Source organism: Falco naumanni, chromosome 8 (genome assembly GCF_017639655.2).
Source record: "Falco naumanni isolate bFalNau1 chromosome 8, bFalNau1.pat, whole genome shotgun sequence".
Taxonomy (NCBI): domain Eukaryota; kingdom Metazoa; phylum Chordata; class Aves; order Falconiformes; family Falconidae; genus Falco; species Falco naumanni.
In genome coordinates, this window is record NC_054061.1 from 6,993,346 (window position 1) to 7,018,421 (window position 25,076).

Below are 25,076 nucleotides of genomic sequence, written 5' to 3' on the forward strand. Positions count from 1 at the left end.
GGTGCCTCTTGGTGCTGAGGGTGACCTGGGGGTGGCATTTGTTTCCCTTGAACCAGCAGGGACATGGTTTTGAGCTGGGGGAAGCAAAAGTCGTATTGGGGCTGGAGTGGGGGCAGCGGTGGAAGATGCTGCAGCCAGAAAGATTGTGAGTGGCCCCAAGGCCGGCTCCTGTGCAACAGGCACAGCAGGGATCTGCAGGTTCTGCTTTTGGGCACAGGGACACAGCCCCCCGCCCCTGGGGGGATCATCCCACACTGGGGGTCAGGGAGTGTTGCTCATCCCAGTGACCATCATATCTCCCTGACACTTGCCAGCCTGCCTTGCTCTGCAGGCCTTGCCCAAGGCACAGCCCCGCTGGGGGCGGGGGGATACCCCTCATTGCCCACCCCTGGAGAGGTGCAGGGCTCAGCCATGCCCGCATTTGCCCCACGCGTGGCAGCGGGACCCCCCGCCCCGCAGCCCGCCCCGCCGCCACCGCCAGGCGGCGCCGCAGAGCCGCGCCCCGCTAACCGCGCCTCGCCCCTCCCCGCCCACTGCGCCCCGCCCCGCCCACTGCGCCCCGCCCCGCCCACTGCGCCCCCGCCCCGCCCACTGCGCCCCGCCCCGCCCACTGCGCCCCGCCCCGCCCCGCGCCCTCGCTGCTCTCCGTGCGCAGGCGCGGGCGCCGCGGTCAGCTGAGCCGGCTGTCACGTGACGGCGCGGCCGAGCCAGCGGGCCCGGGGCGGGCGGCGCGGGGCGGCGGCGAGGTGCGGGGCCGGGGCCGGGGCCGGGGCCGGGGCCGGGGCCGGGGCCGGGGCCGGGGCGGCTGGCGAGGCTGCGGGAGGGGGCTGTCAGCCCGCTGGCAGCATGTGGGGGTGCTCAGGGATGCACGGGGGTGCCTGCAGCCCGCGGGGTGCTGAGGGGCGCGGCGGGGGGCCGCAGCTTGCGGGGGTGCGCGGGGTCCCGGGGGTGCCGGCAGCCCGCTGGGGTGCTCCGGGGAGCTGGGGCTCGCTGACAGGGCTCAGGGGTCCAGAACAGCTTGTATACGTGGCAGGGTGTGTAGAGGGGTGCTCAGAGCTTGGGGGGCAGCTTACAGGTGTGCCCAGAGGTCCCTGGGGGTGCTGGCGTCGGGCACGGATGCTCGGGGTGCAGAAGCGTGCTGGCAGCCTGCGTGGGTGCTCAGGGGAGCTTGGGGGTGCTGGTACCCCTTCTGTGTGGCCACGTGTGTGTGGGGGTACTCAGAGCCCGTGTGGATGGATGCAGGGGGTGCTGGCAGCTTGCAGGGGTGCCCAGAGCTCCCTGGGGGTGCTGGCAGCCCGCCGTGGTGCCTTGGGGTGCCCAGAGCCCACGTGAGTGTGTGGGTCTGCCTGGGCCCTGCATGGGTGCTGGGAGTGTCAGTGTGGGGGGGGCACGGCCTCCCGCAGCCTGTGCCAGGGTGCGAGGTGCTGGGGAGGGTGGGGGTCGCTGTGTGGCACTGTGGGGAGGGCGCGGGGAGCCCCCTGCCCTCCCGTGGGGGGTGCAGGGATGGGGGGCAGTGGGGGAGCTGCGGGGACTGGGGGGGTGTTAGTACTGAGCAGCCCCCGTGCGGGGAGAAGCTGGGCTGGGGGGACCAGGCCATGCTGTGAAGGGTGAGTCTGGGGGCGGGTGTGGGGCTGCGGGAGCAGCAGAGAACACCGGGATGAGGGCTGATGCCGTGGGGACACAGCTGGTGTGGCTGTCCTTGTCGGGGAGGTGTCACGCCAGCATGGTGGCCTGGGGAAGCTCCCTGCTGGGCAGGAAGGGGATCTGGGGGGGTGGCTCTCCCCTGTGTCACGCTGAGATGGGTTACAAGCAGCGCTTTGGAAATAAAGGATGCAGCCCTTGTGATGGCAAGCGGCAGTGAGTTTTGCTGTGCAACTCGCTTTTCTGGAAGGTTTCCTGTTGCCTGTCCTGCGTGCAGCCCCCGCTCAGCCGGGGGGAGCTCTCAGGGTCAGCAGCAAGTTGCATCTTGCTTTTGACTTCTGGCGTGGGTTGTCACTCTAAGGGACAAACTGCTGTCACACCCCCACCCCCCAGCTTTCTTAGGCACTTCGCTCACCACGGTGACCGCAGTGACATTGCGTGTGAGTGTGTGTGTGGGGAAAGCACGTGAAAGTGGCCAAGGAGTTCGGTTTAAAAGTGGAAACCAAATGTGGCTGTTCCTGTCTTTGCTCTTTGTAATGACAAGGAAATGATGTAGTGGGGTTTTGCTTCAGTTTGAAATATTCGTGGTGTGGATGAGACAAGTTTTGCAGCTTTTTCTTACTGAGTGCGGGGGAGCCGAGTGCTCGCTCCCTGCTGCTATGCAACCTTTAATCCAGACACAAAGAAGACAAGTCACGATGAATGCATTTCCCTGGCTCTTCAAAGCAAAAAGCAGCCAGGCCTGCTTGCGGGGAAAAAAAAAAAAATCACAGAGAGTGATGAGGCAGACCGATGTAAACATGTTGTGTTTTATCTGGAGAACATCGCTGTTGAGTGCTTCAGATAACGTGCAGGCCATCTCTGGGGAGGGGGATCCATGCCTGACCAGCCCTGGCACCCCCTCTGCCTGCTGTCCTTGCCCGCTGCCGGCCCTAGGTGCTTGGCAAAGCCTCCCAAGCCTTTCCCTGCCCCTCGGGCCCATCACCCATGACAAATAGCTTCTAACGCTTTCCTTGTGTAAACTAGTGCTGCCGCTCTTCCTAGTCCCTGCCTCGCCCCAGGTCGCCCTGCCAGCGGCAGAGCTGGTTCAGGCACAGTTTGGAGGCTGGGCTGCGAGGGAGGAGGCAGGGCAGGAGTGATGCACGTGCTGCCTTCGGCTCCGGAGCGCCTGCCTGCGAGCTGGGCTCACCGCTGCGCTGGAGGCTGGTGTTGCACGGACCAGCCCTGCTTTCTGCTGCCGGTGCTGCAGGAAATAGGGCAGCGTTATTGCGGCCTGAGTAACTGCTCCTGAGTGGCCGGCATCTGGAGCAAGCGTCCAGAGTTGAACGAAGTCCCTCGCTCCCTGCTTCCCTTCTGGTTGCAAGGCTGGAGCCTCCCAGTGACGGCAGCTCTTGGCTTGGTTTTGGCAGTAGCAGCCAGGTTTGCAGAGAGCGGTGCTGGAGCGGGGAACGCCGGGGGGCTCTGGGGATGGCGCAGGACCCCAGCAGCCTGGGCTGAGCTTTCCCTGCACAGCCACATGTTTAGGCCTGTGCTGGAGCCGCATCCTGCGGGTGCTGCCGTGACCCGGCGGGTGCCTGCGGAGCCCTGTGGCAGGGACCTGTTTGTGGTAGTGATGTTTCCCTGCTGCCTCCTCTTAGCCCCGGTCTCAGCTGCCCACCAGCGCCAGGGGATGGGATGGGGAGGATGCCCAGGGCAGCCTTGGGGCAGGGACTGAGTTGCCAGGCTGTGGCAGGAGCCTGACAGACAATTTCCCTGCCTCTGGTGCTCCTTCCCGGCGGGCACTCAGGGTGCTGGGTGCGGCTGGGGGGCTGGAGGAGGCAAAGGCCCTTTATGGGAGGGGAGCAGCAGGCTGTGCAGAAGCAGCAGGAGCCCTTCAGGGCACATGTGGAAGATAAACCAGCTGACTGGCTGCTTTCCAGCCGAAGGCAGGAGGCTTGTGTCCTTAGTGAGGGCTTGTGCTCCTTGTGAGGGCGATGCTCCTGGCTTGCAGGACCCTGCTGGGCTCTTTGCTGGAGCCAGTGTTGTGCAGGTGCCTCATCCTGGGAAGCCCCTTAGTCCCGTAGGCACCTCTGTGGCTGTAAAACCTTTGGGGCGAGTGGTTAGCTGTCGGCACGTGGGCTGTGCTCCCACTTGACGGAGCATAATAATTTTTTTTTTAATTACTTTAAATAAAAAGCCTTCAATTAAAAAAAAGGAGAAGTTAGGAACTTTTCCTTCCCCGGCAAGCGCAAGCAGTTCCCTTGCAGCAAACCGTGTCGGTTAAAAGCGGTTGCTTTTTCCTGGCCATCCTCTTGACAGCCCCAATCCCGCCAGCGTGTCCCTCCCTGCCCCGCTGCCTGTGCCTGTGGTGCCACACTTGTCACCCTTAGAGCAGAGGTATGCGAGGTTCCTTACCTGGCATGAAACGGGTTGCATCCAGGCTCAGCCTGCGGGATCCTGAGCCCGTCCTGCCTGGGTGTGCCCGAAACGGGGGCGCGAGCCTGCAGGAAGAGCCAGCGGGACTGTGCCGTACACCATTGACCTTAGGACATGCCAGCTCTGTGATTGCCTGGGCGGGAGCATGTTGTTGTATATAAAAGCCCTGGAGGAGACCTTGCTCTGGCAGTCAGAGTCGGTCTTTCTGCACGATGGCTGACGGCAAGGAGCCTGAGAATGGGGGTGTTGAGCTGGGCACCCCTAATGCAGCTCCCTCCACAGGGACCATGTCCACCCGGCGCCTCCGCAGTGAGGACTACAACGACTACAGCTCCACGGACGTCACGCCGGAGGGGAGCCCGCCCGGCGGCATGAACGGCTTTGCCCACCCTGAGTCCTACCAGCGTTTTGGGGAGACCAACGGGACAACGTGAGTGACTCTTCCCTCCTTCCCAGGCTGGCCCAGGATATGGGGAGGGTGGAGGAGGTAATGGTGGCTCCCTACTGTCTGCTGGCTTTGCTGGAGGATGGTGGAGCCATGGTTTTATGGGGAATTCCTCGTGGGAATGGTGAGGTAGCTGTAGTCCTGCCTCCCTGGTGTGCTGGCACCAGGTGAGCAGTTGCCCCAGTGTCATGCTCTGCTCTCCGGTGGAGCTGGGCTTGCCGATGGCAGACAGTGTTTGATGCTTTTCCCAATATTCCCCCACTTGAGCTTGGTTCGATGGGGAGCTGTGGCGAGCAAACAGCATGTTCAGCTTCAGAGGATACCTGGGCATGTTGCAGCCGTGCCCTGGGGGCTTCCTTGTGCCTTATTCACCCAGGTGGGCAGAGGATGCTGTCTCTGCCCAAGGCAGGCTGATCTCTTCAACTCAGAGACTTTCTTCTTGTGCAGCCCCTTGGTGCAGACCTGCACTCGTGTTGAGTTTTGCCTTGAAGCTGGTTTTACAAATGCTCACTCAAAATCTGTTCGTTGAGACTTTGCCTCTGGTCCTTCCTCAGTCCCACTGGGCTGAGCTGGGTCCTGGGAACAGGATCCAGACCTCCACGTCTGCATGACCTCCAACAGCAGCTCAACCCACAGGGCTGAGACTGTGTGTGGTCTGGGTGCAGGCATCTGCCGATGGTAATCTCTGCATCTTCTCTCCCTCAGGTGGTACCAGACCCTGATCCATCTCCTGAAGGGGAATATTGGTACGGGGCTGCTGGGGCTGCCTTTGGCTGTGAAGAACGCCGGCATCCTGGTAAGGCAGCTCTGGCCCTGCTGTGCAGGAGGTCGTGGGGCAGAGTGACCTCGGGGCAGCTTGCGTGGCTGGTGTTGGGGCTGGATTCCCTGCTGAGATACCTCTTGGTGCTCAGCAGCTTGTGGGTTTTTGCACCCTGGGCTCTGTGGCTTGCTTTGCTGCTGAGACTGTTCTTCCCGCTCCTGCATTGTGCTAGCTGGTCTCCAGGGGTTCAGCGTATGAGCTGGGGCTGTGGTTTTCTCTGTGGGGGTGCGGCAGGGTGCTGGTTCCCTGCCTCCGCACCCAGCTGGGTGTTACCTCCCTGGCTCCTGCGACATCAGGCCCTTTCTCCCAAAATGCTCTGTGCTGCGCTTGGGGGGCATCCCCTCACCCTGGTCAGGGCAGGTTCAGCTTGGCCTCCCCCTGGGTTTGTCTCAGCGGGTCTGTGCTGTGTGCTGCGTGCCTCCCGAGGGCCCCAGGAGCACAGCGCGTCTGTGACGAGCCCCATCAGTCAGCAGTTAATGCTGGTGGTTGGAGATGGTGGTGTGGTTCCCTCTGTGGGGTTTCACGTGGGCTGGCCCAGGCGTCGAGGTCAGTGGATGTGAATGCAGCTTTGCTGCCTGAGGGCTGAGGTTGTGCCTGGAGGTCCTGGTCACTGTCACATCTCCCCAGCCCTTAGCTCCCCTGTGTCTGCATTGTGCCCCAGCAGCTGCTGTCCGTGTGAGAGGTGGGGGCACCGTGCTGCTCTGCTCTCTGTTTCCTTGCCCAGCAATGCAGCTTGGATTGAAAAATAAAAAGAATTAAAAAAGAAAACTTCCTTCCTTTGCCCAGACCACGACCTTTTTGTCACCTGTGTAATAGGGATGTGCAGGAGAGTTTGGAAAACAATCCTGGCTGTGCTTTGCTGTATCCAGGCTGCCCCAACGTGCTGCGTTTGCATCGTTCCTGCCAGGCTCGTGGCTCTGTCGGGTTTCTTAGTCCTGGGGGGCTGGTTCCTGGGAGCAGCACCTGAGCTGCGGTTCAGCCTACAGCCGTGTTTCAGCTCACCGAGCCCGTGAAGTTTTGTCTGGGAGCAAAACCTACGGTGCAGCTCTGCCTCTGGCCATCAGAGTGCAGCCTGCTCCCTCTCTTCCCCCGCAGCTGGGTCCTCTGAGTCTGCTGGTGATGGGAGTCGTGGCTGTGCACTGCATGGGCATCCTGGTGAAGTGCGCCCATCACTTCTGCTACAGGTAAGAAGCAACTCCCCTGCGCAGCGCTGCTGCTCCTACAGCTCTTCCTTCCTTCCTTCCCCAGAAACCCGGTGGTTTTTCTGAAGCTTCCCAGCAGCCAGGTGCCCGTGTCAAAGCCTCAGTTGGGAAGCGCTTCTAGGCTTTTCCACAGGAACTGTTTTCCCATTAATGTCATCATTTGCCTTGAGAACCAGCAGACAGGGCTGATATGATGTCCTTTCTCTCTTTCTTCTCTGGACAGGTTCCAGAAGCAGTTTGTGGACTATGGAGGTGCTGTGATGTATGGGCTGGAGTCAACTCCCAGCGCGTGGCTGCGGAGACATGCCATCTGGGGAAGGTACCTGTTCCCCCGCTGCAGGCAGGGGACTTGTCTTGAAACCCAGCGTGTGCAGCAGCTGGGACAGAAGAGCTGTCTGGTCCCTGAGCTGTGTCGGCAAATGACCACAAGTGACGTAAAATGTTATGTGGCTCACCTTCCATGAGTGCCCGGTGTCCCCCAGGGGGTAACACTGAGGTCTGTGACCCGGTCCTGTCCCCAGTCAGATGTGGCTTATACTAAAGGAATTGATTGAAGTAAGCCTCTGCAGCTTAACAAAGGTGTAAATAACGTGTACTGCGGTGCTGACCCATCTTGTTAGGCAGTGAGCATGTCTGATGGCTGCTCCTAGGGACGCTACCAGCCCTGTGGGTATCTTGCATCATGCAGTTTGTTGCACATCAGATGCTGGGAAAATCCACCTATTCCTGTGCCTGGGGAGCGTTGTGTCCAGTTGTGACAATTCAGCAGCAGACTGGAGGTGCTAAAACCAAGGAGGAGACTTTCCTGAGGCTGGTCCTGACCCTATGGAGGGGATGGGAGGGGGAGGCCAGGGAGCCTGAGGTCTGTAAGGTTAGATGGAGATACGGTCCTCTCTCCTGATCATCGAGGAGAAGCGAGCTGAGGGTGCTCTGACCCGCACACCCGAACCCCTGGGGAGAGCAGCATCGCCCCGAGCAGCCCCAGTGGGCTCTTATTTCTGTGTGGCCTGGCTAACAAACTGTCTTTTGTTCTTTTTTAGGCACGTAGTGGGACTTTTCCTGATCATCACTCAGTTGGGATTCTGCTGCGTGTACTTCGTCTTTCTGGCTGACAACCTGAAGCAGGTTAGACTGACTGCCTCCTCCGTGAGCCAGGGGAGGGCAAGAGGGGGTGCGGAGGGGCTTGGGCTGTTCTTCGCTCCTGTTTCACAGCCCTGTTCTCCAGTACAGCTCTGGTTTCCACAGTTGATGCTGCTCAGGAAGGTACTGCTCCACTGCCCAAGTATTTCGGAGGGTCGGTTTTCCTGTTTGAACAGGGCAGGTTTTTCTGAGAGTTGCTGCGACTTTGCTGTGTGTGCAGAGGTGCTGGAATTTCCCCTGTGTCGTGAGGGGACGCGGGGACCATTCCTAGTGAGGGAGGGCAGGAGAGAGGTGACGGCAGGGGGACTGTGCCTTTGATGTCTTGCCCACCTCAGTTACCTGGTTTATTGATACTCTGCGTAGATGGTAACATAGATATGAGGACCTGCTGTGAACCTCTTTTTTGTTTTTTTTTCTCCCCTTTCTTGGACCTGTTTGCATTCCAGTTTCTTTCCTCATCTCATGGCTCTGGAGCTTAATTACATCTTTAGGGAAAGAGTTTCCTTCTGCTGGGTGTCAGGAGGAAATAAACAGAAACTCTGAACTGCTTGGCTGGCTCCCGTGCTGCCAGAAACTGGGAATAATGAATTCCCAGCCTCCACCAGCTTGGTGCCTTGCAGGCACCGCTCAGCTTTGTTCCCCTCTGTGTTCCTGCCGTCTCTTGCCGCAGTGGTCTGATTGCTACTGCTGTGGCTGTGCCCTTTAGCAGCTCTTCCCTGATGCCCATCAGCTCCAGAGGTGGCTCCCATGGGAGCAAGGTGGGGTTCTGCTAGTGGGCGGCAGAGGATGGGTGGGCTCTGCCTCCGCTCTGGGAGCAGCAGCTGGGGAGATTCTCCTTGTGTTGTCCTGTGGGATGGCCAGGAGGGGTAAACGGGTGAATGTCGGTGATCTGATGCCAACAGCTCTGAGAGCCAGAGCAAGCAGGGTGCGTGCACAGGGCTGGGCGGCTGCTGGCCCCCTGCTCCCCACAAATGGCCCCTTGCTGCTGTTTCAGGGTGGGCTTGGGTTGGATTTGAGGAAAAATTTCTTCACTGAAGGGGTGGTCAAGCATTGGAATGGGCTGGCCAGGGACATGGTGAAATCACTATCCCTGGAGGCATTTAAAAAATGTGTAGTTGTGGTGCTTAGAGGCATGGTTCAGTGGTGGGCTTGGCAGTCCTGGGTTAACCGTCGGACTTGATGATCTTGAAGGTCTTTTCCAACCTGAATGATTCTGTGATTCTTTCTGCTTGGCCCCTGGCAGCAGAGACTGAAGGCTGGCTCAAACCGTAAGGGAAATTTGCAAAAACCTGCAAATCCAACACATTTTAGGCCACAGCTGGGAAACCTCTTGGCTTCAGTTTTGGAATTCTTTGCCTGGGGAGAGGGGAATGTTGCTTGTTTCTTTTTGTGGTGGGAAATAGCATGTTAGATGGGGAGCTATGGTGAAGGTGGTACCTTGGGCAAGGCGCTGCTGTGCCGGGTAGAGCTTTGGTTTGAAAAATGGCTTCGGAGCAAGCTGGGGAAAGGCAGGGCAGGCTGGAGCTGGAGCAGTGCTGCCCCATGGGTGTGTGGCTCTGTGCTGCTCTCTCCCATGGAGGATGCTGATGTGTGTGGAAGCTCTTTAGCCTCTCCTGTGGGGCAGGACTTGCTCTGGAGCAGGTGAAACTAATTTGCAGGCAGCCCTTTGCTGCAGTGGCCAGACGGCACCTGGCAACCGAACCAGCTTGATCGTGGTTGTGTTGGTGATCCACAGCATGCCTATGCTCTTGGGAGGGATGGCTCAGCCACCTGGTTCCTGGGGCAGAACTGTCTCTAGAGGCGAGCACAAGGCTTGGAGTGCCTTTGGAGTGAAAGACCCCAAGGAAAGGATGATTCCCTGTGAAGAAAGCAAAGCTGGGGGCCAACAGTAGCTTCCAGGTGTCCTTGCATGGGAACAGGCCACTGGGTGACTGAAGGGGTGTGTGATGTTGATTGCAATGTGGTGCAGCAAGAGGAAGAGGACCGCTGAGGAAATAGCACTTAAAGCCTCTTTCTTCTCAGCTGGCCACATGGGCAGCGCAACCCAACCTCTGTCCTTGGTGTGCTCGGCTGCCAGGTTTGCGTGCTCAGCAAGCCTGGGCTCGGGGAGGTTTTTCTGCCTCAGCTCAGATGCTGTAGCTAGTCCCATCCGTGCTTCTAGCAAGGTAACGGGGATTTGCTTTGAAACGACCCGAAAACCTGTGTTGCTTTGATTTTAATCGACTAGCTGTGTTTGAAAGTGAGCTGATGGGGTAGTATTCTGACCCACCTGGGATGGGCTGCCAAGATCCGTGGCTCTCAGCCCTGTGTGACGGGGTTGATCAAGCCTTCGTGTGCTTCCCCAGGTCGTATCTACAGCAAATGGGACCACCAATGACTGCAGCTTGAACAGGACAGTCATCATGACCCCCACCATGGACTCCCGGCTATACATGCTTTCCCTCCTGCCTTTTGTGGTGCTGCTTACCTTCATCCAGAATCTCAAGGTCCTGTCCATCTTCTCCTTGCTGGCCAACGTGGCCATGCTTGTCAGCCTCATTGTGATCTACCAGTACATCGCCAGGGTACGTGACGTGTGTGTGGCTTCCCTCTGTCATTTCTGTGACGTCCTGCCTTTTGGCAGGTGGAGAGAGCTCGGCAGTGGGGTGCTCGCACGCTGTGGAGCGCTGCTCATTCCCGTGGGTGCAGTAATTACCCTCTGCTCCGCAGGGCTTTCCCTGCGGCATGGGGCTGCAACAGGGAGCAATGGGAGCAAGCCGGGTCCTCCCCATATTCCTTGTATCTGAACTCTGTGTGGGCTTTTTTCCAGGACATTCCTGATGCCAGTGACCTGCCTCTAGCAGCAGCCTGGAAGACCTACCCTCTGTTTTTTGGCACTGCAGTCTTTGCTTTCGAAGGCATCGGGGTGGTAAGTCTCAGCGTGTGGCGGTGGGGCTGCCTGCACAGGGTGCTCAGCCCGTGCACAGGCTTGCTGCAGCACCTGCTCTTCTGTTGCAGCTGTATTTGCAGATTAACTTCACGGACAGTAGCCCAAATTCTGGATGATGCTGTTAGCTTTAGCCTCCAGGCTATCTCCTGGGTCAAACCCTGTTGCTTCCATCTGAGGCTGGAAGAGCACATGCTCCAAACCTCAGAGCTGGTTGCTGCTTTGAAGGTGGCTGTGTCTGGCAGTAGATTGGGCTCTGCTGGGAACTGCACTGGCAGCTGCCTTGGGCTCTGCTGGATGACCTGTGGACAAGGAGTCATCCTCAGTCTTGTTAGCAGGCTGGATCCTGAGGCTGCCTAAGTGGGGGGCCAAAAAGCATGACATAAAAAAATGTGATCTGTTCCTTCCTACTCTGCTGCAGAGGCACAGAGATCACCCTTCGGCAGCCGCGTGGCCCCAGCCTGCCGTGGGGCTGGATTTACATGTGCCTCTCATACAAGATGCTGTAAATAGACTGTCTGTGTCTGTGAAAAAAAGCTGGGTGGGTGGGTGGAGAGCGTAATGGTTCCCTAAGATGTTGTGAGTTGCTTCCAGGAGCTCCCTTCAAAGGAGGAAAAATGTTTTCATCTCTTAATATAAGCTGGCTGTGTAAACACAGGGCTGCAGAGGGCCAAATCCATTACAGGAGGAATGTTTACTGAATGCTGTGCCCCGGGCAGAGGGCTCTTGCTGGCAGTAAGGCACCAACGCTGCCTTCCTTGCATGAGTTGGAGATGGAGAACCAAATAAAAGCTTTTCTGGTCCAGCCTCCTTACCAGCTCTGCTACTGTGTCTCTTCTTGAAATCCCCATCACCCAAGGACAGCTATAAAAATCTTTGCTGAAGCCCTGTATTTCTGAAAGCAAGTGACACTAGTGTAGAGGTGAGGGACTTGCCTCTGTCCTTCCTTTTGCTTTTTTTTTTTTTTTTATTGTCCTGTCTGGGTGAAAACTGTCTGGACAAACTTGGCAGGAGAAGAGAAAGTGTCTTGGTCTTGCTAGGGTCTGCTGGGGAAACTTAAGACAATGTAGCATGATGGTGCTGTGCTGTGCTGGGGTGCAGAGTGTAATGCAACCAAGGTATGGAGTGGATGGCATCGCCCCAAGATGCCAGGTACCAGCTCTGGTCAAGGGCAGGGAGCAGGTCCCTTCGTTAAGGCAAGGGCATCGGTGACCCTGCCCAAGACTTGCCATGCTGAGCACGAAGGTCTCAGATGGGAGCACAGGAATGAGATCTCCAGCACAGTGGCTTTTTCAGCTGGATTCTCCAGGCTCCACGTGTGACCATCCTGTCCCTGGCATGGGGGGCTGTGCTTGGCCGTGGGGCTGCTCCTCCTGCTTTCTGGGGCTGAGTGATATAGAGAAACGGGGGCAACCTGCAGCTCTGTCATTGTCATCCTCCTGCTCTCACAGGTGCTGCCTCTGGAAAACAAGATGAAGAACCCCCGGCAGTTCCCAGTCATCCTCTATGTGGGGATGACCATTGTCACCGTTCTGTACATCAGCCTGAGCGTCCTGGGGTACCTGCGCTTCGGGGAGAACATTCAGGCCAGCATAACGCTCAACCTGCCCAACTGCTGGTGAGTCCTCGTGGTGGGTGAGGGGCTGGGGGGTAAGGAAGGGAGGGTCCTGACCACGGAGGCGGGAGAGGGGAGGCAGCAGGGAATGTTGCTCTGTAGGACTAATCTGGGTGAGCCTGGGGAAGGGTACACCCTGCCGTAGCCGAACCGTCCAAAGGAACTTGGCGAGGGTTGTCTGATGTGTGGGGTGGAGAGAGGCTCGTCGCTGCTGCGTCTGAGCTTGGTCTTGGCTCTGCAGGTCAGCCTGCTTCCTTGGGGTCCCTGGTGGTCCCTGCCTGGTTAGTGCAGCTCCTGCCTTTTTCTTGGAGCCTTGTGATGTCTTTTTGGGGACTAAGCAGTGCTCTGGCTGGCAGACGTTGAACACAACGCCGGCGTGGCTGTATTTGTATCCCATGCAAAAACTGCTGTTCTGCCTGAAATAAAGTGCGTGGAAAACTAACCCAGAGCTGGGACGTCCCAGAGGGGTGTGAGATGTGACGTCTCCACACATGGGCTGCGTTCCTTGTTTGCAGCCCTGGAGCTCAAACTCCCACTCCTGGACTCCACGTTGTGCCTGGATGCAGCTCGTCTTGAGCCAACGCTTTGCCTGCGAGCGCTGGTGCCGTGGGGATGTACCCCTTCCTTCCCACGGGGGCTGAGCTCTGCAGCTCCCCAAACCTGTCTGTCTTCCTTGGGGATCTGGCAAGGCCTCTTGAGATGCTCTGGTCACTGGCTGGGGCCCTGTGGAAATACACGTGGCCTGACCCTGTACTGGCTTACCTGGAGGCGTTATTCCTCCTCTTGCCGGCGTTGGTGGCTGTTGCAGCAGCTGGCTGGGCTGCGTGCTGGTCTGTCCCCAGGGGCAAGTGGTTGCTCAGTGTCACAGCTCTGTATTCATCCCAGAAGAGAAATGCAAGCTGTTTCTCTTGCCTTTGGGGCAAGAAGTGTGAAGCACGTAAGCACTGAGAACATTGAGAACAAATGCCTTTTCCAGCTTGCTCCACTTGGGATTATTTGAGAAAGTCCTGGAAAAAACCCATCTCCGCTGTTTCTTACGACACAGCTTTGAGGTGCCTGTGTGGCAGGACGTGGTGCTGACAGGCCAGGAGGAGCTGGCGAGAAGCTGCTCTCTGCGTACGGCAGAGGTACCGCTTGCAGGGCAGCACCTCCCGCGCCTGGTGCGGAGCCGTGGCTGAGGGTTGGCTTTGGTGCCGTGAAGCTTCTTGGAAAGTCATCCTGCGGCTGCGCAGCTTCTCTGGGGTTGCCTACGCGCCCTCTGAAGTTCAACGGTTTCTCTTTGGTGTCTCTGCTGGCTTGAAATCCCGCAGGAGACGAGGGTGAGAATTGGAGCTGGGGGTGCCTGTCCCCTTCCCCAGCCCGTCTTCTCTATTAGCAGCTGCCCAAAATGGCACAGCGTGGCTTGCTGCCTCTTCCCCACTGCTGAAGTGGATTTGGGCTGGACTCGAAATTTCAGTCGCCGGTGGGCTTCCCCATGCTGACCTTGTAAAGTGGCGCAGCTGGGGCTCTGGAGAAAGCAAAGATTTAAAAAAAATAGAGCCTGTTTTTGCTTTAATTATCGCTATGTGTTTTTTTTTTCGATTTGAGTGCATGGACTTTGATTCATGCTGGATCTGTGTGGTGACTGAACTGCTGGATGTTGTTGGCACCGTGGCAGAAGGTCCTGCTCCTGCCAAGAGCCTTGTCTCATCCCATGCAGGGGCTGGGAGCTCTGCCAGGTCCCCGCTCTCAGCGAGGAGGGATGGGGCTGGTGTAAAAATGTGTTTGTGTTGTAGGGAGGTCTGAATCCTACTGTGCCAAGCACGGTAGACGTGAATTCCATCCGTGAGCTGAAGTGGGGTATGGAGGGGATGAAAGGCTGCTGCTTCTCCTGAAGGTGGAAAGCAGGTCAGATCCAGATCTTGGGCTCTGCAGGGCACCAGGTCATGCCACAGCCTGTAATGACATCTGCCGACCTGTAATGCTGCCCAGGGGCTTCTGCGGGAGATCTCAGCGGGAGATCATCTAAAGGATGCTGCTGCCTTAGAAGAGGTTAATAGGATTTCTGTAACTCGTGAGGCTACAGGAAGATCCTATTTCAATTGCAAGTTTCTAGTAGTGTCCGTGCTTTCTGTCAAAGTACTTCTCTGAAAAAAACTGTGGGTTTTTTTCAGATGGTGGGAAGAGAATAGCCCTTTGGAAGCAGTGCCTGGGGAAGCCTGGGCACGTGGCAGGGCTCCTGCGGGCTGTGCCTGGGGAAGGTGTGCTGTGGTCCTTGTGACTCAGCACACAAAACGCTTGGTTGTTTGTGCGTGTTGTTCCCTGGCAGAACATTTGATGGAGGCTGTAAATACTGGACTTGGAAATGGGTTATCTAAAGCGAAGTAAGGGCTGGGATACTTGGGCTAAAGCCTTGACCACTGTATTCCCATGCGTTAAACTGTATGTGAAGGAGGAAGATTTGCTCTTGAAATAAATGTTTTGCCCATCCTGCTTTGCCTGTGGGTTTTCTCCCCGGCAGTAAAAGGCTGCAGGAGCTGGTTATGAGGGCTGTGGGTGAGAAGTCATGGAGTTTGCCTGCAGCGTGGGAGACAAGGCGAGGATTGTGGCAGAGCTGCTGCACCCTTCCTTGGCTGTAGCCATTGCCTGGAGGTTTCTAGAACAGATTTGATGAGCGTGTTTGGAATTGAGTTACAGAATGACTAAGGACTTTTCCAGCCTCATTTCTCTCTAACCGCAGCTTCCTCAAACGAGGAGTGTGTCGGTTCCCAGTGCCCAGGTCTAACCACGGCCTCCAAAATACCGCACTGCTATGCAGAAGTCCCTCCTCGCACCCTCGGAAGGGTTGCTTCATCGCACCGTCTGAAGAGTGAAGAAATGCTGTAGTGAGGGGGGAGGCGTTGGGTTGCGTATGGCCAGTTGGAGGCAGGTACTGGCAGGGCTTACGGTCAAGGGAGGGTATGTCACTTCTTGCAGCTTGTTGGGATGGCCTGGCATGGCTGTCTGGGCTGGGGAGGTGATTGCTGTGGTTGGCAGAGCAGTGCCTCTCCGGGGCCCTGCATGAGCCTGTCTTTTCTGTGGATCAAGGCTAGTGCTTGAGCTTTTTCTTTTCTTGGTGTTTAAAATGCCCTTTGAGCTCGTTGTCCTGGTTCCTGACCTTAGCAGGATTGATACCCAATGTTCTTCTGTATCTTTTTTAATAACATCTTTTAATCGTGGATTGTCCTGGAGCACTTTATGGCTTTACAGCCTTGCTTATCTGAAAATACGGAGATAAGATATGCAGGCTGTGGAGTAGGTGGCTCAAGGCTACCGTGCACTCAAGTCACGTGTGGCTGAGCGGGTGCACTCTGGACTCTTGGTGGTGGCTTTGTCTTTAGTCTGCTTGTGGAATCACAGGGTAGTTGAGGCTGAAGAGGGCATCGTGAGATCATCAGGTTCAGCTCAAAGCAGGGCCAACTTAAATTTTGAATATCAGTAAGGAGGGAGGTTCCTTACCTCTCCAGGCCCTTGTTCTGGTGCTTAACTACCCTTTTGGGATGCAGCTCTACCCCATTGCCCCTGGTCCTTTTGCTGTGCAACTCCAAGAAAAGCCTGTCTTGGTCTTCTCCATGCCCTCCTATTAGGTAGCTGAAGACAGTAATAACATCCCCTCTAACCTCTTCATGCTGAACAAGCCCAGGTCTCAGCCTGCCTTGTGCTCCGTGTGCTCCAGCCTCAGCTATCTTAGTAGCCTCCACTTAACTTCTTCTGGTAGGTCAATGTCTGTCCTTTCCTGCGAGTCTCAAGACTGGACACAATACTAAAGGTGCAGCTTCCCAAGCCCCAGACAAGAGAGTAATCCTTACCCTTAACCTGCTGGCTTTGCTTTTGCTAACACAGGCCGGTATGTGATTGACCTTACTCACCGCAAGGTCCTGCTGCTGGCTCATGTTCAGTTTGCTGCCCACCGAAACCTCCAGGTCCTGTTCTCCTGGCTGGACGGGAAGCTGGGTCCCAGCCCTTCCCATGTGTGGGATTTTGTGTTTGTGTTTGAACTTTGCCCGTGCCATCTTGTTGTTTAGGTCCTGCTCCGAGGTGTGTCACCCATTCCCTCCAATTTGGTCTTGTTAGGAACTTGCTGAGAGCATACTCTGGGTTGCTGAGAGTTCATCCAGGTCACCAATGAGGATATTTCCATGACTTCCCCCAGCAAATAACTGCTGGCTGTTCACTCTGTCCAACATGTACCTGGAAATGTATGTCAGGGGGACTTAGCCCATCCTTTTCTGGAGACTGAGGTGAGGCTGATTAGCCTGTAGCTTCCCTCATCCTTCTTGAAGGTGGATACGATACTTCTTCCCAGGTGGTGGGACCTCTCCCTGGTCACTCTGCTCTTATAAAGATGATAAAGTGGCTTAAGGCTGATGTTGGCCACAACCTTGAATGGATTGGATCTGGTCCCGTGGACTTGCAGAACATCCCATTCGCTTAGGTGACCACTTACTCCATCCCCTGCGATTGTGGGAAATGTTTGACTCCACCAGACTCTGCCACTAGTGTTCAAAGTTGTCTTGTGTGCGGATACTTGGGCTTCTCTGGTTTGAGGCTGCTGTTGGAGCAGCTGGATCCCGAGAGCCAACGTACAGAGGGGCACTGGCTTGGGTCCAAAGGTGGTAAAGGGATATAAGAGGGCAGGAGGAGCCAGCTACATTCCTCAGCTTGGATCTACTTCATATTTGCCCAAGTGGGATGGCCAGGACCCGCGTTTCCTGCTTGGTCAGCATGTCTTGAGCTGGGGAATGGGTAGGACTGTATGTGATATAACTGGGTATCACCTCTCTTCAGAGAGGCTCTTTCTGCTGCTGGGGAGCTGAGGGCACAGGTGGGGCTGGGAGGTGGCTTTTTGGTCACCTGTGACAGGCTCCCTCCTGCAGCCACGCTCGCCCCTCCCTGCATTGCTGTAGGGTCTGGGACATGGTGACATCCAACTTGGGGTGAGCTTAAGGTGCTGTTTGCAGCCTGTCTGCCCTCTGCCTGCCTTCCACTCAGCCCAAACCGCTCCTTTAACTGTCTTCCCCCCAAACATATATTATGTAGCATTCCAAAAATAGCTGCTCTTTTTCGTTTTATGGAGGAGGTTCAGTTGCAGGTGGCGGTGGCGATGTTTGCATCACACTTGTTTTATAAGCCCAGACTTATCCCAGCGGTGCTGTCCTCTTTCCCCTCCTCAGAAGCCAAGCAGTAATTGTAATCTGTGAAATATTCATGGCTGCAGCTGATAAGCTTTTTTGGAGATATTCTTCATCTCCTGTTTTAAGACGGAGAATAAAATCCCGCTGGTGACGAATTGCAAAAAAAGGAGGGGGTTTTCTTCCTTCAGATCAGGGGCTGGATTTTGTTAATGAAGGGTCGAGATGAGGAACCTCTGGGGATAGGTGATGGATGCAACTTCATTCTGAGTCACTGGCCAAAAGTCAGGACTGCAGGCTCTTGGCAGTACCAGTGCTGGTGGGTATTTGGGTGTTGTCTGTGGGGTGCAGTCGTGAAGGAGGTCACCCTGTGCGACTGCAGACCTTGCAGAGTCCAGCCTGATCGAGTGGAGAGGGTGGCATGGAGCCTGTATCCCTACATAGGGAGCAAAGTACCTGGAGGACTTCGTGCAGCCAAGGGCAGTGTGGCACACGTGAGCGTCTAGAAATGTAGGTAGGTGCCTTAACTTGTCAAGGAACGAGGAACAAGTCTCCTTGGTCTGTTGGCCAAGGAGATCTCAGCCTTCCCTGTGCCTTTGAACCAGTTAGGAGCGGGACAGTGGTTTGTTGGTTTTGGTGGCTGTGCTGTTTTGTTTTGTTTTGTTTTTTCCAAATAGCTCTCAGTATCTGTGCCCCTGAGTTTTTCCCAAGGGGCAGCAGCACTTGAGAGGCTGCTGGCCCAAGTCCTGTCCTGATGACTCCTTATGCAAAGCCTGGACTATAGCCTCTGGTTGGGTGTAGGGGTATACGGTGCTGTGGCTTGGAGGTTGCACTGTCTCCTTGCGTCTCTTGGCCAAGGAAGTTCTCTGTGGATTGAATGCGTCACCCTTAATTTTCCAGGAGAGTGTTCAAGAGGGGAGACCACTGGCACAGAAAAGTCCTTAGAGTGTTCCCCTTCTTCTTTCTGCTGTTGGTGCCACGGGGGCTGGAGCAAGAGCGTGTCTCACGGTCTCTCTTTCTCGTTTGCAGGCTGTACCAGGCCGTCAAGCTGCTCTTCTCCTTTGGGATTTTCTTCACGTACGCCGTGCAGTTCTACGTGCCTGCTGAGATCGTCATCCCTCCCCTGGTTGCCCGGGTGTCGGAGCGCTGGGGCCTGCTGGTCAACCTGCTTCTCAGGGTGGCCCTGGTCAGCGTGACTTGTGAGTAGAAAGCAGCTTGTCTGAGCTCCCCTTCGAGAACGTGGCACCTCCGTCCTGCTGTGGGCTGGTGGTGCTGAGAGCCTTCGCCCCTCGCCTTGCTGCCTCTCCCCAGCCCTCGCAGTGGGGAGTCTCCTGGACCTTGCTAATGCAAGCCAGTAGGCCCAGGTGGCCTCCAAGGAGCAGCAGCAGTGGTCCTCTGCACCTTCTGTATGGGACTGGTCTTCTCAGTGGCGTAGTAAACTTCCCACGTCATTTGGAGGTGGTGGATCCCTGGGGAGCCTTGGACTTGGAATCCCTGTGATGGCACTTTTGGAGGCCTTCAAGTCTCATCAGGCTTTGCATGAAACACTCCAGCACCTGGTCCGGTGCCAGGAGAGCCCGGCCAGGGGCTGTTTTCTGTAGGCAGCGTGCAGCCAGGCTCCTCGTGCCCGGGTGACAGGGGTGCGGCTGCACAGGGGTCGCCGGCTGCGAGGGAGTGGGTGTCCTTGTGCAGACACGTTCATTGCAGCACGTAGCACAGCAGAAGACAGCTGACAATGGTACATGACCCGTAACCAAGCCCCAGGGTGCCCGTGGCAGGCCGCTGGAGTGCGGAGCGTGCCGCAGGGTCCCTTTCCCTTGGCAGTGGTTGGTGCCTGCAGTGAGGCTGTGGTGGAGCAGGCTGCTGGGATCGAGCCTGGTGGGCCTCTGGGGAAAGGTGGGGAGCAATTGTGTGGGATCCTGACTTGTTGGAACCTTGCTGCTGTCAGCACAGCTGAGACGCTTGACTGAACTCCCTGGCGTCATCTGTTGAAAAAGAGCTTTACTCCATGGCTTGGTGCTGCTGATGCACCAGGGTTGAGCGTCGGGGACCTGGCCCTGTGTCCCAGCTGGCTTTGGTTTGGGTTTGAGAGGAGTGTAGTGCTCACTCGAGGGTGGTGGAGCTGAGAGCAGGGTGCTGCAGGTTTCTGGGCTCTCGGTAATGGTGGGCCAGAGGCGCTCCCTTAACAGAGGTGGGCAAAGCCCCACCTTCTCTGTGCTGAGTTCCTGAAGCACGATCTGCCTCGATGCCTGCAGCTGGAGGGATGGTGCGGGGATGAAATCTTGCCACGCGGAGTGGGAGCCTCTCCTGGAGGGTGTTGGGGTGTGCCTGGCCAGGGAAACGAAGGCTTGGAGTGATGGGATGGCTTTAGGCACCGTCAGTGGCTATACCCTTCCGTTTGGTGGTAGAGAGGCAGCGACGGTGTTGGTGGAAGGATGCTGGTCCCTTTGTACCTCCTCCCCTTACCCTTCTGTGTAGATGTTGGTGGAAGGATGCTGGTCCCTTTGTACCTCCTCCCCTTACCCTTCTGTGTAAGAGATTGCTGTGGCTGTTGGCGAGGATAAAAGCAATTAGGGGGTTGCATGAATATTCATCAGGTGATTTTGTGGCTGCAGAACAAGTCTGCATCATGGCTTTGGCTTCCAAAGAGAGGATGCGATTTGGTGTATGGGTGTTTTTTAAGCTCAGACTTCAAAACCAGCACACTTAAACCCCCTTTGAATTAATACTTGTGGAAAGCACGACCGTTGCCCCTGGAGGCTGAGGACTGCAGCTGGTGCTTCGGTTCTGCTTGTTTTAGAGGGGGGTTAATTTTGTTTACTTTGAGTCCAAAGACCGGTGTGGGGTGGGCTGAGGATGCTGTTGGTGGTCGGCAGCTCTGCTTTCCCCACACGCTGCTGGAGCAGTGTTGCTGCTTGCAGCAGAGACCTGCCAGAATTCTCCTTTGATCTGGGATAGACTTCCTCCGGGTCAGCTCAGCAGGGACTTTGCTGCTGTTCCCTGTGGCGGAGGGGTGGTTTGTCTCTAGGCTGATCCAGGTGACGGCAGGGCTGGGGTGGTGGTGATGTGCAGGAGCACCTCCTGTTTGTGTTTTGCCTGCTGTCACTCTCCCAAGCCTTCTGTCTCCTGTGGTGCCATGGGGGATCTTTGGCTCAGGGAGGCTCCACCAGCCTCTCTTGCCTGTAGCTGAGTGCCAGGGAGTGAACAAATCCCTCTGGTAAGGACCCCTGAGATGTCCCTTTTCCACCAAGGCTGTAGCTGCTATGGTTTTAGGTGTCTCCTATTTCTAAACAGAGCTTTCAAAGCAATGAACCAGTTTATTTCTCTTGGTCGCTTTGATTCAGCGCTGAAGGCTGCTTTGCTTGCAGAGGATGCTCTTCTGTCATGCAAAGCTCCGGTTGCCTTTTCCTCAGGTTTTCTTTGACTGAGCTTGCCGTGGATGGGGAGCTTGCTCAGTGTGTGAGTGTGGCGAGGAGTGCTGCTCCCGGTTGCAAAACAGGACCTTGGGGAGCAGATCTAAAATAAAGGGTCATCAAGTGCCGACGCTGCGGTACCCTGAAAGCAGCCCAGAGGCGCTGATGGCTGTGGGCTTGTTGGAAGGAGAAGGCACCATCCCCCCATCCTTCCCTGGTCCCGGGCAGGAGGAGGGGGAGCAGGAATATGCCAGAGTTCGCGCTGCTAAGCATGAGCTGTCAGAAGTCTCCCAGGGGGATTTTCCTTGGCTGCAGTTTTTACCTAACAAATGTTCTCCCCTGGGCAGCGCTGCAGGCGCTCTGCTGCTGGAGCAGCACTAAACGCATGCAAACCGCACGGGTTTAGTCGGGGTGGGGGGAGACGGCTTTTTCCTCCCATCTCCTGCTTTTATGGGGTTTCTGAGGCTTTCCAGCTCCCCAGGTGTGGGGAGCAGGAGTGCTGGCTCTCATGAGGGGGGCTGGGGATGCTGGCACCCGCTTTTCTGCCAGCGGCATCTGTTTGCTGGGGCGCCCGTCCCGCTCAGCCCTGGAGCTCACTGTGGTGCTGCCCAGGGTGGCAAAAAGGGTTCGGTCTGCGTGCCGCCCTGCGTTAGGTCAATGCCACAGCTTAACTGCTTGTTGAGGAGGAGTTTCCGGAAAAATATGCATCCATGTCTTCAAAGCTGTTGTGTCAGGGAAAAGGGCAGGGGTATGATTTGAGCAGATGGCATCCCTGTGTGGGTCTTTGCTTGCTTTGACTCGGGGGGGGGGGGAGGGTCTCTGCTGTCTGGGAGCTGGCAGCACTAACATGGTGTCTGCTCCTTCTCCAGGTGTGCTGGCCATCCTCATCCCACGCCTGGACATCGTCATCTCGCTGGTGGGCTCCATCAGCAGCAGCGCCCTGGCTCTCATCTTCCCCCCGCTGCTGGAGATTGCCACCTACTATACAGAAGGCATGCACCCCCTCGTCATTGTCAAGGACGTTGTCATCAGCCTCTTTGGCTTCGTGGGCTTCGCGGTGGGGACGTACGCAGCGCTGGTGGAGCTGGCAGCACCTGTCCCCGCAGTTGTGAACGCCACCAGTGCCGTGGTGCAGTGATGGTCCCCCTGCCCCGCCAGCCCCTCCAGGTGCCATGCTGGGGGACACAGTCACCGGGCGCTGCTGGTCTCCTGGGAGCGATCTCTTTCCTCTTGGGAAACATGGTGGGTTTGGTCTGCGAGAGGACGGGGCTGCCCACCATCGCGGCCACCCATCTGCAGCAGGGCCCCGTGCTGGGCTCCAGCTGGGGAGGTGGGATCCAGGCTGGGGCAGTGCCTTCCCTGGGGCTTTTTGGGCAGGTGATACAGCAAAACAGCCCCCTCGGCACCTCTGTAAATAGTCACTTTGAGACGTGAGGACTCCTGGGGATGTAGATCTTGATTTTATTTTCTTTTTTTAAACCCCAACCTTTCTGTATTTCCTCCATCCCTTCAGTCAGGGTGGGGAACAGGGACTGCTCTTTTTTGTGCCAGTTTATTTTTTCTCCCCTCAGCACTTTATTTTTACAGCAACAGAGAAACCTCAGCTCGGGTTGGAGAGCGCGGAGCTGCCTCCTCACCCCAGCCTTGTGGGGAGAGTGGGCAGAGCCCGAGGTGTGGAGCATCCCGGGGCCCCCAGCTCTCCCATGGACATGGGCTCCTGCCGTGCTCCAGCTGTTTCCAGCTGCCTCAGGGGCTGAGCAGGGCTTGGAGCTGGGCACCAGGCACAGCACCTCCCTGGCCTGGGAGGGTTTGCTGAACCCTGGCCCATGTTTTTAGTAGTGACATTTCTTATTCCCCATCTAGCGCACAAACCTAACGGTTTTAGAAGCATTAGAAAACTGAGGCATGTGGAGAGCAAATGGGCTGTGCCATAACGAGGGTCTTGAGCTGGTTGCCTTCGGCTGGGAGCCCTCTCCCTGTGCGGGTTGGGGTGTCCCCAAGGGTCACAAAGTGCTGCCCTCATGCCGCAAAAATCCATTACCTTGTTTACAGTGCCCAAGCTGGCACCGGCACGCTCTGGCTGCATCTACAAGTCAATACTGAATGTCAAATCACACACAAAGACTCCATAATAATAATTTTTTTAACCCTTCCTCTCCTGGTCCCACTCCCTCTGCATCCTCTGCCTCCACCTCACCTGTTCTCTGGTAGGATGCAGCATTCTGGTGCTTCTTGTGCTTGTGTTGCTTGTTGTGTTGTGGCTGGAGCATGCCAGGGGGGGAAGGTCCCTGTTGTGCTGCTGCTTTCCTTCCTCTCAGCGAGCCCACCTTCCTCCCTAGAGAGTTTCCTTGAGTTTCTGCTGGTTGTGGTTTTTTTTTAAGGTAAGAGAGCAAACGCATCCTCCATGGGATGACTTTTCGTAGTGGTTCAAAAAGGTTCTGACTGAGCCACCCCGCTGCAACCCTGTCTGGGCTGAACTCCTCCTTGCTAATGCAGCATCTCCCAGGCGCCCGCAGCACAGCGGCTTCCTTTGGAGAGCTTTTATCACTACATCCCGCCGCATCCGTGTCTCCATGGGGGTGGGCAAAGGCTGCTGGTGATGGTGGGAGAGGGCTGTGAATGTAGCACCAACGGGCTGTGTTTCCATCTTTGATGGAGGATGAGTGAGACTTGGGGTTATTTTTGGTGTTTGACCTGCTTCTGGGAGGAGAAAGCTGTGCAGAGTGGTGCCCTTGCAGTCTGCCTCCTCGATGTGTAGTGTTTGTGTCTTGCACTGTGTGCCCTTTGCTGACTCTGCTTTGGGTGCCCCATGCTGGCACATGGAGCCACGGCCAGGTGCGGGGTCAGTCTGTGCCGCGTCACTGCTCCTTTCCAGCCTCTTACCTGCTCGCCGTGTCTCCTGGGGCTCACCTTGTCTCCTCCAAGTCTGTGCTGGTGAAGGTTTCTGCATGCTCCGGCATCGCTTGGTCATGAGCAGTGCAAAGCTTTGATTCAAATCCTCCATCTGGAGGACCCAGGAAGGATAGAGAGCAAACACCCAGGTCTGGGAGAGGGCTCCAGGGCACACTGCAGATGGGAAAAGTGCAATATTCATGTCCGTCGCTGTGTACTGACCCCAGCGTGGCTGTTGGGGGTTGGGTTTGAGTGCAGAATGTCACCCCTGGCAGAGGAAGGTGTGCTGCAAGGAGCAGGGGACGCCTGATGCTGGCCCCAGCTGTCAGTACCCCATGAGAAGGCTGGCCACATTTCGGGGGCCAGCTGTGTGCCAGGGCATGTCCCCAGCCTGGCACTGAGCATCAGCGGGTTTGCTGGCAGGGCTGCTAGCATCAAACTCGCTGCAATCAGTGGTGAAGACCTCATTTCCAAGGAGACTGGGATATCACAGCAGCATTAAACATTTTTTTGCAGTTCCTCACTTTTATCAGGCTGAGCAGGGGGTGTTCAGAGGTGGGGCCAGGCATGTCAGTGTGGCACGTGGCATGAGGGGCTCTGCCCAGCCAGGAGGACCTGACACAGGACCTGATGGACACAAAGACTTGACACTTGCATATCATAGGCTGCTCTATAACCAAGGAAATGGTCTGTGTAAATATAGAAATGATTACTGTACATGTCTTGTGCCTATGGATGTTGTCAGCGTACAGTGTGTGTTGCTGCCCAGTGGAAGAGCTGGTGCTGCACTTGAATCATGTATTTTAATCAATAAATACAATCTATTTTTTATGTGAAAAGATGGGGGTCTCTCTTCTATGAGGCAAGTGTAAAACTACCTGGGCAGGGCCTGGGCCAGGTGTGGGGCAGGTCTGAGGTTCTCCGAGGGGGACTGTGCTGTGCTGGGCTGCATGGTGCAGCAGCGTGGCATTAATGCCTGTGGATATGCTACATCTTTTAGGATTCATCTCTCCTTTTTTTTTTTTTTTCTTCTTGTCCCCCCCCCCCCTTTTTTTTTTCTTTCTTCTTTCCACAAATATACCACCCAAGTAGAAGGGCTTGGGGAGGAGGGAGCATCTGTGGGAGAGCAGGAGACCTGGAGCCCAGCAGGCAGCCAGGGCCAGACCCTCTGCCTTTCCCACTCCTGCAGCAGCAGACAAGATTTCCCTTTCTACTGAGGATTTTGAAATGAAAGTGTTTCAGCTTTGCTGCTCTGAAAATTGTAATTTTTCTTCTGAATGCATTTGTGCAAGCAGGCTGTGGGCAGAGCCTTTAGGGGCTTGCTGGGCTTGGCTCTTTTCTCTGCCCCACCAAAGCTGCACCTTGGCTTCTTGGCTGTGTCCTGGGACCCAACAGTCTGGTTTATGCTGAAAGTGGG

At 56.5% G+C, this 25,076-nt stretch overlaps 1 protein-coding gene across 1 annotated transcript; it reads left to right on the forward strand.

The window, feature by feature from the left end:
• The first annotated feature begins 700 nt into the window (after window positions 1-700).
• Window positions 701-24,498, forward strand: LOC121092839 (proton-coupled amino acid transporter 1-like). Its single transcript, XM_040604440.1, has 11 exons — window positions 701-746; window positions 4,339-4,486; window positions 5,207-5,297; window positions 6,417-6,505; window positions 6,747-6,842; window positions 7,564-7,648; window positions 10,009-10,227; window positions 10,473-10,571; window positions 12,041-12,207; window positions 18,384-18,553; window positions 21,637-24,498. Exons 2-11 carry the CDS (start codon window positions 4,344-4,346, stop codon window positions 21,903-21,905), a joined length of 1,428 nt encoding a protein of 475 aa, XP_040460374.1. The 5' UTR covers window positions 701-746; window positions 4,339-4,343; the 3' UTR covers window positions 21,906-24,498.
• Window positions 24,499-25,076: the final 578 nt, after the last annotated feature.

Bases quoted from the DNA above. Each gene is read 5' to 3' on its own strand.
- LOC121092839 (XM_040604440.1), top strand. From the start codon at position 4,344: ATGTCCACCCGGCGCCTCCGCAGTGAGGACTACAACGACTACAGCTCC. The intron at 10,228-10,472 runs GTACGTGACGTG...GCTTTTTTCCAG, and splicing joins TCTACCAGTACATCGCCAGG to GACATTCCTGATGCCAGTGA. The intron at 18,554-21,636 runs GTGAGTAGAAAG...CTCCTTCTCCAG, and splicing joins GGCCCTGGTCAGCGTGACTT to GTGTGCTGGCCATCCTCATC.